At 37.7% G+C, this 14,047-nt stretch overlaps 1 protein-coding gene and 1 pseudogene across 3 annotated transcripts in view; both read right to left on the reverse strand.

The window, feature by feature from the left end:
• Window positions 1–841: 841 nt before the first annotated feature.
• Window positions 842–14,047, reverse strand: part of LOC112908324 (phospholipid-transporting ATPase ABCA3-like) — a 92,249-nt gene continuing 79,043 nt past the window's right edge. For 2 of the 3 annotated variants that reach the window (XM_072753690.1, XM_072753689.1), the window contains exons 13-16: window positions 7,020–7,175; window positions 6,496–6,706; window positions 3,965–4,115; window positions 842–2,013 (exon numbers count right to left, since the gene is read on the reverse strand). In XM_072753690.1, coding sequence (XP_072609791.1) covers window positions 2,001–2,013; window positions 3,965–4,115; window positions 6,496–6,706; window positions 7,020–7,175 — 531 coding nt within the window. In that variant the 3' untranslated portion in view covers window positions 842–2,000. The remainder of the gene's footprint in view (window positions 2,014–3,964; window positions 4,116–6,495; window positions 6,707–7,019; window positions 7,176–14,047) is intronic. The other variant, XM_072753691.1, reaches the window with a different exon arrangement.
• On the reverse strand, window positions 1,477–1,995 carry LOC140598067 (small ubiquitin-related modifier 1-like; annotated as a pseudogene).

Raw genomic sequence — 14,047 nt, forward strand, 5'->3', positions numbered from 1 at the left:
TCTTTATCTTGTAATTTGCAACTTTCACTATAATATGTTGAGGTGTTCATCTATTTTTGTTGATTTTTAAAAATGATTTCACTTATTTATTCATGAGACACACACATACATACACACACAGAGGCAGAGACACAGGCAGAGGGAGAAGCAGGCTCCATGCAGGGAGCCCGATGTGGGACTTGATCCCAGGTCTCCAGGATTGGGCCCTGGGTGGAAGGCAGTGCTAAAACGCTGAGCCACCTGGGCTGCCCTATTTTTTTTTTTTAAGGGTAGTTCTCTGTGTCTCCTGAACTTAAATGTGTGTTTCCTTACCCAGATTAGGGAAGCTCTCAAATATAATTTGGTCAAATAAACCTTCTTCTCCTATTTCCCACTCTTCATCTTCTAGTACTCCTATTATATGGATATTACTTTGCTTTATGGAATTGCTGGGTTCCCTAAGTCTACCTTTGTGATATAATAGTTTTATTTCCTTCTTTTTAGTTTCCTTATTTTCCATAATTTTGTTTTCTAGGTTACTGATTCACTCTTCTGTTTTGTTCAGCCTGGTTATTTTGGTCTTCACTTGGAACTGATTCTCAATAGTAGCATTTTTAATTTCAGCCTGACTAGATTTTAGTTCTTTTCTCACTCTAGTAAGGGATTCTCTAGTGTCTTCTACGTTTTCAACCTCAGCCAATATCTTTATATTTGTTTTATTTTATATATATATTTTACAATTTTTACAAATATTTTGTTTATTTTAATGAAGCTGGTATAGACAATGTCCATTTAAAATCCATATCCCAGGCCAAAAAGTACAAATAAAATAAAAAGAGCAATGTTCTATTGAATACACTTCTGCATGAATAGCTTTATTAACTGCTAATGAAAATTAGAACTTTTATGGGATCTTCTGACAAGACTTTTTATCTTAAAATGCTTTCTCTTCAGTGAAGCCATCTTTGGAATTAGTCATTTACTCTCACTATCCTTGTCTTCTCTACTCCAGCCTGATATTTCTCTTCTTTTGGTCTAGATCCTCAAATTTTAAAAGAAGCTTCAAGTTAAGGAATGGTCATTTTCCCATTTTCCCACTTTCTCATTTTCAGTTCTCTGAAAAACTTCCATCTCCCACTGAAAGTCACAATCCAGTAGTGTGCTAGAACTTCAGGGCCAATTGGAAAGTCATCACGAACAACTGTATTGGTCAATCTTATCACAAGCCTGAAAATGCACAGTCCTGGAAAAGGTGGCCTCTCTGTGCACACATGTAATTTTTAAAAAGGAAAGGGCAATATGAAAGGGGCTGAGGTTTGGTCACCAAAAATCAGCACAATGAAAACAAGTGATAATCAATAATGGGCACTAGAATTCAAATTGCCAGATGTTTTAAAGAGATGGGGTGCCAGTTTTCAATTGTTTTGAACACATTACAAAAGAACTATTTTTAAAAATAAAAAAGGATTGAGGGTAAAGAAAAAATAAAAAGAATATCTAAACCGTTGAATGTCCCCCTGTTTGTTCTTGATAAACTTCAACCACATCTTCTTCCTCCATTCCCAGTTCTTTTGGAGTGTGATTATCAGCAATTCTCTGACCTTCAAAGAGAAACCTGAGTGAATTCACTGGAACTCCCTGTCTTTGACAGTATGATTATTTGAGTTTCTTGAGATGTGTTGTCATTTTCACTTTGAATAAGTCAATCTCACTGCTATCCTGCCCAATGACTTTCAGTTTAATGTATTCTCCTTCCTTCTTATCCCCCAAGTCCTCAGTTGAAGGTTTGCCTCCTGGTCGAACATGGTGACAGTGGCTTATCCAGGGTTTCCACAAAGCAGCGGCCTTGGGTAGGCAGAACCTTGCTTCAGGGTTTACAAATTCGTCTCTTCCCCACAGCACAACACCGTGACTCTATAATTGTTTTAAATTCTAGTTCAGACATCTTATATCCATATTGATTAAATCCTTGGCTGTACTACCTCCTGTTCTTTCTTTTGGGGTGAATTTCTCCATTTTGTCTAATAATTTTGTCTAGAAAACAAGAAAAAAACAGTAACAAACAAAAAGAAACTAGATCCTGTGTGTGTTTTGGTCTGTTAAAAGAAACTAGATCCCAAAAGAAAGAGGTACACACACACACACACACACATATATACATACATACACACATACATATATATACACACATATAAATTTAATGAAAGGAAACAAAATATAAAAATATATAAAGTATATATAAACATACAAATTAAAAAGAGAAAAAGAATTAAAAAAATAATATAACAAAAAATACGAAAGGCTAAGGAATAAAAATACAAAGAATGCTATATACTTTTTTCCCCAAGAGCTGAAGCTTTGCAGACCTCCATGATCAGTAGACTTTGCGTGAGTTGTTTGTGCTGATCTTCTGGGAGAGGTGCCTGTTGCACTGATTCTCAGGTGGACTTGCCTTAATGGAAATGGGCCTCCAGTTTTCAGGGAGGCAGGGATTGGTGTAAGGGGTTCAAGACTCCACTAGGAGGCGCTGTTTTGCATAATGAAGGCTTTCATCAATTGATGGGTGGGATGAATGTGGCTGTGCCCTGTTCTCTAGCCCTGGAGCTGAAAATTCACACCCCTCACTCTTACGTGGGCCTTCACAGAAAAGCAGTCAATCACTCCCCATCCTCTCAGCTTCCATCAGAACTCTGTGTTTACCAGCCTATGATGGAGGATTTACCTCAGGCATGTGAGATCCAAAACCCCAAATTTTAATAACTTCTGGAGTGTGGACCCATACTGTTCATCCTGGGGTGCTGCGTTTCACCAGGCTTCTACCTTTTGCTGGACTCAGCCCAGGAAAGCAGTCACACAAATGCACAGTGGTTTTCAGTTTATGGCAACACATAGGAGAAAGCCAACACTTAGATGCACTGTTCTCAGCTGGCTTCCATGCTCCTATGCCTGGGAACTCTGCCACACTCAAACACCACCTGTTCTTCTTGACACCCCAGGGAACCTCAGACAATGTTGTCACACCTGGGATTCCATCCTGCTTCACCACCTGAGCACCTTTGGCCAGGCATATTCCTCATTGTAGCAGACTTCTGTTAAGTTCCAATTCTGCACTCCACTGTTTATAATACTTTGTGGTAGCATCCTTAAGCAGGCTCCCTCCCCTCCACTGTATTCTCAGGTGTATCACACTGGATTCAAGTCTCTGCAACTCCTACCTTCCAGAGGGTGGTTGCTTTTCGACTTGTAGACTTGTAGAAATTGTTTTCTCTGATCTCCAATTGGTTCCTCAGGTGTTCAGAATGATTTGATAACTTATCTAGTTGGCTTCAAGGGACAAGACAAACTTAGAGTTCCCCTACTCCTCGGCCATCTTAACTCCTCTCACCACATTTTCTTTATCCATTCATCTGTTAATGGATATTGGGCTGTTTCCATAATTTGGCTATTGTTGACAGTGCTGCTATAAACATGGGGGGTGCATGCATCCTTTGGAATTAATGTTTTGTATTCTTTGCATATGTAGAATTTAAGAAACAAACAATGAGCAAAGGAGAAAAAAGTGAGGGAGGCAAACCAAGAAACAGACCCTTAACTATAGAGAGCAAACTGATGGTTACCAGAGTGGATGTGGTTAAAGGGATGGGTTAAAAAGGTGATGGAGTTTAAGGAGTGCACTTGTGATAAGCACTGGGTATAAGTGCTGAATACTATATGCCTGAAACTAATAATATACTGCAGGTTAATTAACTATAATTTAAATAAACAAAAAATTCAAGTAAGCCTTTTGTGAACTTGAACGTATGAGGCAATCCTCTCGTTCAATGAGAGAAATCTTCAGTTGTGAATTTCTCAAATCTAGTCAGCATCTGACAGTTGTAACTGGACACTGGCTTGTTGGTAAATTACTGCTCACCTTGCTAAACATAAAAAATTAAAAATGATTTCTGGTCACCCAAACCATTCATGTAGAACTTTCACCCTTTACCTGTGTGTATATTCTTTGGGTAGAATAAATGATAATTCAGCTCCAGTAAAATTTTCCACAGTGGCATCTGGAATATGAGAATGAATTATTTCTGAGATCTTTTCAACATCACAATGTGATTCCTTTTCCATGACTATGTGATATCCAGCACCTGAGAGAAATCATTTAAAAGACCACATGAAGCATTTTCAGACTTTTTAATCTCCTTGTAAATCCAAACTTGGCTCTTCATCTTTCAAGTTACCTAGGTCCACAAAGAAGACATAGAATGTCACAAGATACTTTGTTATGACTCAAGGAAGGCTCATGCCTTAAACTTCCAAATGTGGTTCCAAGAACCAAGGTATTGAATAAACATAACTCCTATAATTTTCTTAGTGAACAATAATAGCTTAGTGTATATAATCAGAAATAGTATACATATGAAGAAAGGCCCCTTTAATCTGGCTACTTATCACTCTTGAAACTGTAATCTTAAAAAATATTCATTTATTGTTACTGGTTGTCCAGTGTGTATCAGGCATTAACTAGGCCCTGAGGATTGATCAGTGAACAAAGCATGCAAAATTTCTGCCTTCTTAAGAGCTACTTTCTAGTAAAAGGACACAGATACTAATAAAGAGGAGTAAGTTAAAATATATACTATGTTAGGAAAAAATAAAGCAGAAAAGGGCTATATTAAGTGTTGAAAGAAAGTTGTTAAATTTTAGACAGAGATCCATGAAAAGCCTAAGAATATGATTTCTGACTAGTGATTTTAAAGAAATTAGAGAACTATTACATTTAGTGTTTTCTCTGTTATACAGAGAAATTGTTTTCTGGAATTGGAGAAAACCATCATTATTTTAAATATGCATTACAAATGGTCATTGTATTTGCATTTATGTTTCTATTTAAGATTAAAAATGTGACTAATAGGTTTTTAAGTATATATATCTCTTAGAAGATAATCTGGTTTATCTACTTGGTTTATAGTGTGGAAGACACTATTACATTTTACAAAGAGGCAACTATATCCTGAGAATAAAGTGATTTACCCACTATTTATTAGCTATCGGAACTAGTTTACTTAAAAATTGGTATGTAGGGCAGCCCCGGTGACGCAGAGGTTTAGCACTGCCTGCAGCCCAGGGCGTGATCCTGGAGACCCTGGATTGAGTCCTGCGTTGGGCTCTCTGCATGGAGCCTGCTTCTCCCTCTGCCTGTGTCTCTGCCTCTCTCTCTCTGCATCTCTATGAATAAATAAATAAATAAATCTTTAAAAAAAATAAAAAAAAAATTGGTATGTAAATTGTTTTTATTTCTCAGGAATGATGACACAATTGTGCTCTTAAAACTGAAAAGAAAATGCCTCCTTTAGCAGAGAAGTGAGGTTGTTAAGTGAGAGTTGAATGCTAATACCAACATGGAATTTCCTATGCCATTAAAGAAGCAAACAAAAATCTCAGGCTTTTGATTAAGATGTAAGAAGCAATTTAAGTATATTTAAAGTTTAGCATATAAGAAGGGACTGGAACATCCCAAAGTATTATATCTTTTAAAATACCTAGTTGTGTATTATGTACTATTTTATCAGAAATTAGTAACAGTAGTGAATGCTATTAGAAATTAGAAATAATTTATTAAAAGCATAGCTGTTTAAATGGCATGCCTAGCACAATTAGTTTAGATAAATCTAATTTTGAATTACAAGTCAACTGTACAAACTCAAACCTCTAAGGCGATCATAAACTTTGAAATACCTAAATGGGAATATAAATATGACTTTAGATCATTTTTTTATTTATCTAGGGCCCAGTTTTACATTCTATAAAATGAGGTGGTTGTTTTGAATATTAAATATGATATGTAAAGTGGATACCATAATAACTAGTATAGAGTAAACAATGTGAGTTGAATGAATTCATATACTGAATAAATGATGAAGCAGTTCATCTTTATCTACATTTATGTTTATACCCAATTTTGAATTACTATTACTATAATTTTAGCCCTTGATAATTAACTGTTTGATGTTTCAGTTTTATCTCCTAAAAAAGTCCTATACTTATCAAAGTCAATGACTATATTATTCTACTTGTATGGTATCCTTACTGCCAATTATCATATTTTAGAGTTATCTCACCATATGAGATTTAAAACTTGTTTGGCAAATGAGAAATTAGTCCTTTCCTCTCCTCATCAACCAATTAATTACTCAACACATAAATCTATTTGGACACAACTGTATTCTAGGGACAAAGAAAACTGTCAGTAGGTGTAAAGTGGGAGAAATAAGGATGGCCTTTGTAGGTTGATAAAAGTATTTTGTGAGTCTTAATGTATGTCTTAGAGAACAAACAATAAATATATATAAGGAATATCTAAGTTGCAAAGGGCCTTAAAAACCAATTAGAATCACTGAAATCTAATTAGTAGGACAGAGGGAGTCACTGATGTTTTGGCTATACTGACAATATATCATTAAAATCATGTTAGAAGAATATCACTAAGACATCAATATCACAAGAATGAGCAAAGGGATAGAGAACCATATGTTTGTTTCAGGAAGACAGAAGAGCCACAGCACTGCAGGGTCCCCCTGACCATGATGGCAATGCGGTCACCCAGGAGATCAGCTTCATCCATGTAGTGAGTGGTCAATAAGATGGTACGATTCTGTTTATACTGCTGAAGGAGCTCCCAGGTGGCTCTCCTTGAGACTGGGTCCATACCAGATGATGGTTCATCAAGTAACACTACCTAAAAACCAGAAGAATTCTATGACATTCTAGGCTACTGGTGTCATAATTGCTCTTTGACAGGAACACACTTAAGCTAAGATACAAAATCTAGACTAAACATAGTGAAAAAACCCTAGAGAAAAAAAAAAAATCCCAAACCATGTTATGACAATTGAGCCAAAAAAGGCAAATTCCTTCTATCATTGGCAGAATTCCTTTAAGATTCATATCAACTCTCAGGTTTTTGTCAGCTGAGTTTTCTAGATTAGTTGGAAGGAACCCATGGTTAATGCCTCCTCAACCCCCTCTTTTCTCTCTCTTTTCTTTAATACCTGGGAGCCCCCCATAAGTGCTATGATGATGGAGAGTTTGCGCTTCATTCCTCCACTCAGTGCCTTTGAAAGTGTATCACGCTTTTCTAGCAGGTTAAAAGTAGACAGCATATGGTCAATTTCCATAGAATACATGTTTTGATATATTCTTTTAACCTAAAAAGAGGAGGCAGAATTTACATGATGCATCCAACTTTATCCTTGTAAAGTGTTTAGATCATAGCTTTCTTTGTACATCTATGTAGATAAATGAAATTTCTTTCCAGTGTAAAAAATACCTTATCCCATCTCTTTTCTCACATCAGCTACATAGTGTCTTCTTCACATTGCCTCCCTTTAAAGGAGAGCTCCTAAGGAAAGAGTTTATTCTCAGATTTATAGACATCTGGAACTCAGGAATGGAAGGAGAAAAGAAACATCTCTATTTTCTAGGCATGATGGAGTAAACCACCCCCCCCCCTTCATTTCCCACTGAACTCAATTATTAAACCTGGAGAACTATAAAAAGTAAACATCAGAAGTTGGAACAGAATACCATATTTTGAAGTACCACTGACCCAGCATTGGGTTTACCATTTTCCCCCTTGTGTATCCTGTTAGCCTGAACACAAAGTAATCCAAAGCATGGTAATGCAGATACAATTGAGATTGAGGAGAAATTCTTTAGTTCTGGTTTGAGGAATGGAAAAGAAAAAAAAAAAAAACTCCTAAAGCTCTGAGAGAGTGTGGGAGGTGGGAGGGCCAATTCCTTTTTATTTTATTTTTTTTTAAATAAAAAAGGAACCCATTAGGAGTCTTGCTCCAACCCATTAGGAGCCTGTGGCAGCGATAGTGGCAAGAACAGAAAGGAAAGGGAATCCTGTAAAAGCCAAAATTCTGAGGGAAAGGAATCTTCTCACTTGAGTAGAGCCATGGCTCCAACAGGAGAGGGTCAAACCCAGTTGCTTTTTTTTTTTTTTTTTTTTTTTTTTTTATTTATTTATGATAGTCACACAGAGAGAGAGAGAGAGAGAGGCAGAGACATAGGCAGAGGGAGAAGCAGGCTCCATGCACCAGGAGCCCGACGTGGGATCCGATCCCGGGTCTCCAGGATCGCGCCCTGGGCCAAAGGCAGGCGCCAAACCGCTGCGCCACCCAGGGATCCCCCCAGTTGCTTTTTACCACCCTGTCAGCTACTTGATTGTGGCACAATCATGAAAATGGGCAATTTCTTTCTTTCTTTCTTTCTTTCTTTCTTTCTTTCTTTCTTTCTTTCTTTCTTTTTCTCTTTCTTTTTTTTTTTTTTAAAGTGGGCAGTTTCTGCTAGAGGACTGAGAAAGGAATTTTCAGCAACTAGAAAATACTGGAGAGATAACAGGAGAGAGGAGCAGGAAAGTATGACTGTAAAGTTATTTATGAACTCATGTTTACCCCATCATTTATATATATATGGATCTAATCCTAATTAGCATACCAAACTTTAAGAATTATGCTAATTAGTAAACCTCTACCCATATGTGAATTACTGAGTAACATACAAGGGAGAGCCTGGAATATCACTGCAAAGACTTTGAAGCTGACACTAAAACCATAGTCCACAGATAAGATATAAACAAGATGAAGTCTCATGATTTACTTTTGAAAACATCCAGGATAAAAACAAAAATTACCTGGCACACAAAGAATCACAAAAATCTCAACTCACTTAGGAAAAGACAATCAGCAGATATCAATGTCAGGATGGCACAGATGCTGGAATTAAACTAGAAAGTATCAACAAAATAAAGAAGAAGTTAGTGGAAATCTTAAAACTAAAAAATTTCAATAACCAAAATAAAAGGCTCATTAGATAATAGAATAGAAATTATAGAGTAAAGGGTCAGTGAACTTGAAGGTTGATCAATAAAAATTATCCGGATTCAGACCTGAGATTTATAGAGAGAACAGCCAGAAAACTACAGAGAGAAGGGCTGTCGCTTCTAGCAAGGTAGGAAGACAGAAAAAAATAAAATAAAAAAGAATCAAGTGGGAGAGGGGCACGGTGAGGAGCCGGGCTAAAGCTTCGCGGCAAAAGTCTCTGGGATAGGAAAGCCCAGCCCTGGAGAAGCCAGAACTTTAAGAATCTGCACCAATTCTTCCCCGATGGAAAAGCACTTAGCAGGGAAGTCTAGCAGAACTGCAGGAGGAGCTGTGGAGCCTTCAGGTTCCTGGAGTCACTAAAAGAGGAAGTGCACCTGGGAGAGAGCGTACCACAAACTGTGGGTCAATCTCAGTAGAGGTTTGGCACACGCACCTGGCGGGGCACCTGGGAGAAGCCAGTTGGTCAGGCGTGTGGCTCCGCACAGAGGTGTCTGCACCCTGCTGCCCTCGGTGCCGAGGCCCTGGGAGCACAATTCCAGCAGCACAGGGCCCTGGATCCCAGGGCGCCAGGGAACACAGCCCATGATCCTGCACTCCCCCCGGGACACGTGGTAGCAGGGAGGGCACAGGACAGCAAGGACTCTCCTGCCACCGGGTGCCCCCAAGCTGTGCAGATCAGTGCCCCCCGTGCCACCCCTGCCCCAGTCCAGGAGCATCTAGGGGAGCTGGAGCTGGAGGCCTGGCCAAGCTGGAGGCCTGGCCGCTGTCAGTGTTGTCCCTCCTTGTTTCACGGTGTGCGTGGGAGAGGCGGGGTCACCAGGAAGCAGGGGTCTCACAGGATAAACAGCTCCCACTAAGCCCGGCACCCTGCGGCAGGTGGTGGTGCGGGCATCTCCCCCAGGTACACACACCTGAGAATCAGCACAGCAGACCCCTCCCTCAAAAGAACAGCTGGAATAACAGGGGAAGAGCAAAATCTTGACCAAGCAGTGCTGGAAAGCTCCAGGGGAAGTTGAGGGATTTACAGTATATAGAACTAGAGGATACCCCTCCTTCCACCCCCCTTTTTTCCATTACAATTCGTTTTTATATCAGACTAAAAATTTCCAACTTTTTTCTCTTTTCCCACCTTAACTACAATATTTTTACCACCTCTTCATTTCTAAGTTTTTTCGTTTTTGAGTTTCATATTTCTACAATTACATGTCTTAGATATATTTTCCACTTCCAGATTCCCTTCAACATATCCAACTTAATTTTGGGAGATATACAAGATATGTTTTTTTTAAAATTTTGTTTTCTCTGCCTCACTTTGTTCTACAATGGTGTAAGTTAATACCTTCTAAAACATGACCAGCATATACTCAGAACCAAGTGCTACACTGTGCTGATTCATTCTGTGAGATTATATTCTCTCTTCATTCCCATTCTGTCCCCCTCTTTTATCTCATTTATGTTTTTGTGGTCAATGTTGGGGATCTCTATAAGTATTCCAGTTTATATAAATTTGGGACTGAGCATCTTCTAACATACAGAACTTAATATACTCAGAACCAAGAGGATCACCCTCTGGGACCCCTCAGGTAGACTACATTCTCCCTCCACTATAACTTCATCACCACTACCATCTCCCAGTTCCCCCTCCCCCCCTTTTTTCTTTTTTCTTCTCATTTTTTTTCTTTTTAAAAAAGATTTTATTTATTTATTCATGACACACACACACACACACACACACACACACAGAGGCAGAGACACAGGCAGAGGGCAAAGCAGGCTCCATGCAGGGATCCTGATGTGGGACTCGATCCCGGGTCTCCAGGATCATGCCCTGGGCTGAAGGCAGTGCTAAACTGCTGAGCCACCTGGGCTGCCCTTTTTTCCTCTTTACTTTTGTTTTTTTCTATCTTTTTTCTCTTTTTTGGGATTCTTGGCCTTTTATTTTTTTACTAAAATAGGTTAGAGATAGAATTTAGGATAACAATTATAAAGTACTAGCTGGGCTTCAAAAAAGCATAAAAGACACTGGAGAATATCTTAGTGCAGAAATGAGATGTAATCAGGCCGAAATTAAAAACAGTCTAATTGAAATGCAATCTAAATTGGATGCTCTAACAGTGAGGGTAAATGAGGCAGAAGAGAGACTAGTGACATAGAAGACAAGTCTATGGAAAGGAAAGAGGGAATGAGACAAAAACAAATAATAGCCCATGAGGAAAGCCTTTGAGAAACCAGTGATGCCATGAAAAGAATACATGTCAGAATTATTGGAGTGCCTAAGGATGAAGAGATAGAGAGAGAGTAAGAGAGAGAGAGAGAGAGAGCACACACCGGAAGGTGTACTTGAGCAAATTATAGCTGAATTTCTCTAATCTGGGGAAGGAAATAGGCATTCATATCCAAGAGGTAGAGAAGACCCCTCCCAAAATTGATAAAAATAGATGAACAACCTGACATATAATAAAAACGCTTACAAATTTCAGAGATAAAGAGAAAATCCTGAAAGCAGCTTGAGACAAGAGATTCCTAACATATAGAGGGAAAACACTGGATTGACTGGAGACCTCTCCACATATATCTGGCAGGCCAGAAAGTGGCTGGCAAGATATATTCAGGGTACTAAATGAGAAAAATATGCAGCCAAGAATACTTTATCCAGCAAGGCTGTCATTCAGAATGGAAGGAGAGAGAAAGAGCTTCCAAGACAGAAACTGAAAGAGTATGTGATCACTAAGCCAGCCCTGTAAGAAATATTAAGGGGAGAGGGAGTTCGAGAGTAACATAGACCAGAAAGAAACAGAGACAATATACAGAAACAGGGATTTTACAGGTAATACAATGGCACTAAATTCATACCTTTCAATAATTACTCTGAAAGTAAATGGGCTAAATGCTCCAATCAAAAGACACAAGGTATCAGATTGGACAAAAAAGCAAGACCTATCCATATGCTGTCTACAAGAGACTCATTTCAGACCTCAAGACACCTCCAGACTGAAAATGACAAGGTAGAGAGCCATTTACCATGCAAATGGACCTCAAAAGGAAGCTAGGGTAGCAATCCTCATATTAGAAAAATTAGATCTTAAACCAAAGAGTACAGTAAGAAATCATACTATCATACTTAAATGGTCTAGCCAACAAGAAGATCTAACAGATATAAATATTTACGCTCCTAATTTGGGAACAGCCAATTATATCAACCAATTAATACCTAAGTAAAGAAACACACAGGTAATAATACATTAATGGTAGGGGATTTTAATACCCCACTCACAGCAATGGACAGACTATCTAAGCAGAAGATCAAAGAATGAATGACACACTGGACCAGATGGACTTCACAGAAATATTCAGAACATTCCATCCTAAAGCAACAGAATATATATTCTTCTCGAGTGCACATGGAACTTTCTCCAGAAAAGATCATGTAGTAGGTCACAAATCAGATCTTAACTGATACCAAAAGATTGGGATTATTCCCTGTATATTTTCAGACTACAATGCCCCTCCCTCTGCTCATACTTGTGCTCTCTCTCTGAAATAAATAAAATTAAAAAAAAATAAAACACAGAAACAAAAATGAATAGAATGGAAATGAAGAATAGAAAAATATATGACTATAGTAGGATATTTTAGAAATACTCTTCACTTAGTAATAGAACTATTAGACAGGCATCAGCAACTATACAGAAAACTAAATAAGATCAAGTTACTGAATCTAATTGATGTTTACAGAAAGTTCCAACCAAACAGTAGGAAACATATTCTTCTCAAGTGCAAATGGAATAGTAACCAAAATAAACCATATCCTCAGTCATAAAACCTCAGCAATTTTAAAACATTTATAATTACACAAAATATGATCTCTGACCAAAATAGCACTAAGCATAACAGAAAGAAAGCAAGGCACCTTTCCATCACTTGTACCTTAAGGATCATACTCATAAATGATCTATGAGTCACAGATTAAGTCTCAAGGAATGTAAAAAACATTTTGAACTGAATAAAAATGAAAATATAATAAATTGTATCAAAATCTGTGGGGTGCAACAAAGGAGTGCCTAGAGGAAAAATCATAACAATAAATGCTTATGCTAGAAAGAGAATGCAGATCGTCTTAGAAGCTACATGGGCAAACCAAAAAACAGACTCTTAAATATGTATAAAGAACAAACAGATGGTTACTAGAGTGGGGGCGAGTGGGAGATATGGCTGAAACAGGTGAAGGAGATTAAGAATACACATATTGTGATGAGCACTACCCTACTATACAGAATTGTTGAATCACTATATTGTACACCTGAAACCAACAGAAAACTGTATTTTTAACTATACCAGAACTAAAATAAAATTTAAAAAACAAAGAAAGGCACTTCCTCATACTAATAAATGGTATTTGCAAGAAAAAATTTTAATGATGAAAATAGAATGCTATACCCCGAGATAAGAAACAAGTCAAGGATGCCCACAACATCATGCTGTTACTAGCCAGTGTGGCATGAAGTAAATAAATAAACAAATAGCAAACATATTGGCACAAAGACCTTATACCTATTCTTCTATGATATAATTGTCTACCCACAAAACCAAGGAATCTACAAAAAAACACTCCTAAACCCATTAAGTGAGCTCAGTAAGGTCAAAGAATAAACGGTCAACATATAAATATCAATCATTTTTCCATGTACAAAAAATGAACAACTAGAAATCAAAAAGCTTTTTAAAGCCTCCCAAAATGAAAGAAATTATAAGACTTATATATTGAAAACTAAAAATGGTGATTATATCAAACAATTTAATAGAGATATCATGATCAAGGATTTGAAATCTCTCAACATGATAACAATATTGACTTTCTCCAAAGTGCTATACAGATTTAATGTAATATCAATCAAAATCACAGTAGAACTTTTGTAGACACATAAGAGATAATACGCAAATTTATTTGGAAGAGCCAAACAGCTATAATAGCTAAAACACTTGAAAAAGAATGTAGTTGGATGAGCAATTGCACTGCTGGGGATTTACCCCAAAGATATAGATGCAATGAAACGCCGGGACACCTGCACCCCGATGTTTCTAGCAGCAATGTCTACAATAGCCAAACTGTGGAAGGAGCCTTGGTGTCCATCGAAAGATGAATGGATAAAGAAGATGTGGTTTATGTATACAATGGAATATTACTCAGC

The sequence above is a fragment of the Vulpes vulpes genome, chromosome 3 (genome assembly GCF_048418805.1).
Source record: "Vulpes vulpes isolate BD-2025 chromosome 3, VulVul3, whole genome shotgun sequence".
Classification (NCBI taxonomy): domain Eukaryota; kingdom Metazoa; phylum Chordata; class Mammalia; order Carnivora; family Canidae; genus Vulpes; species Vulpes vulpes.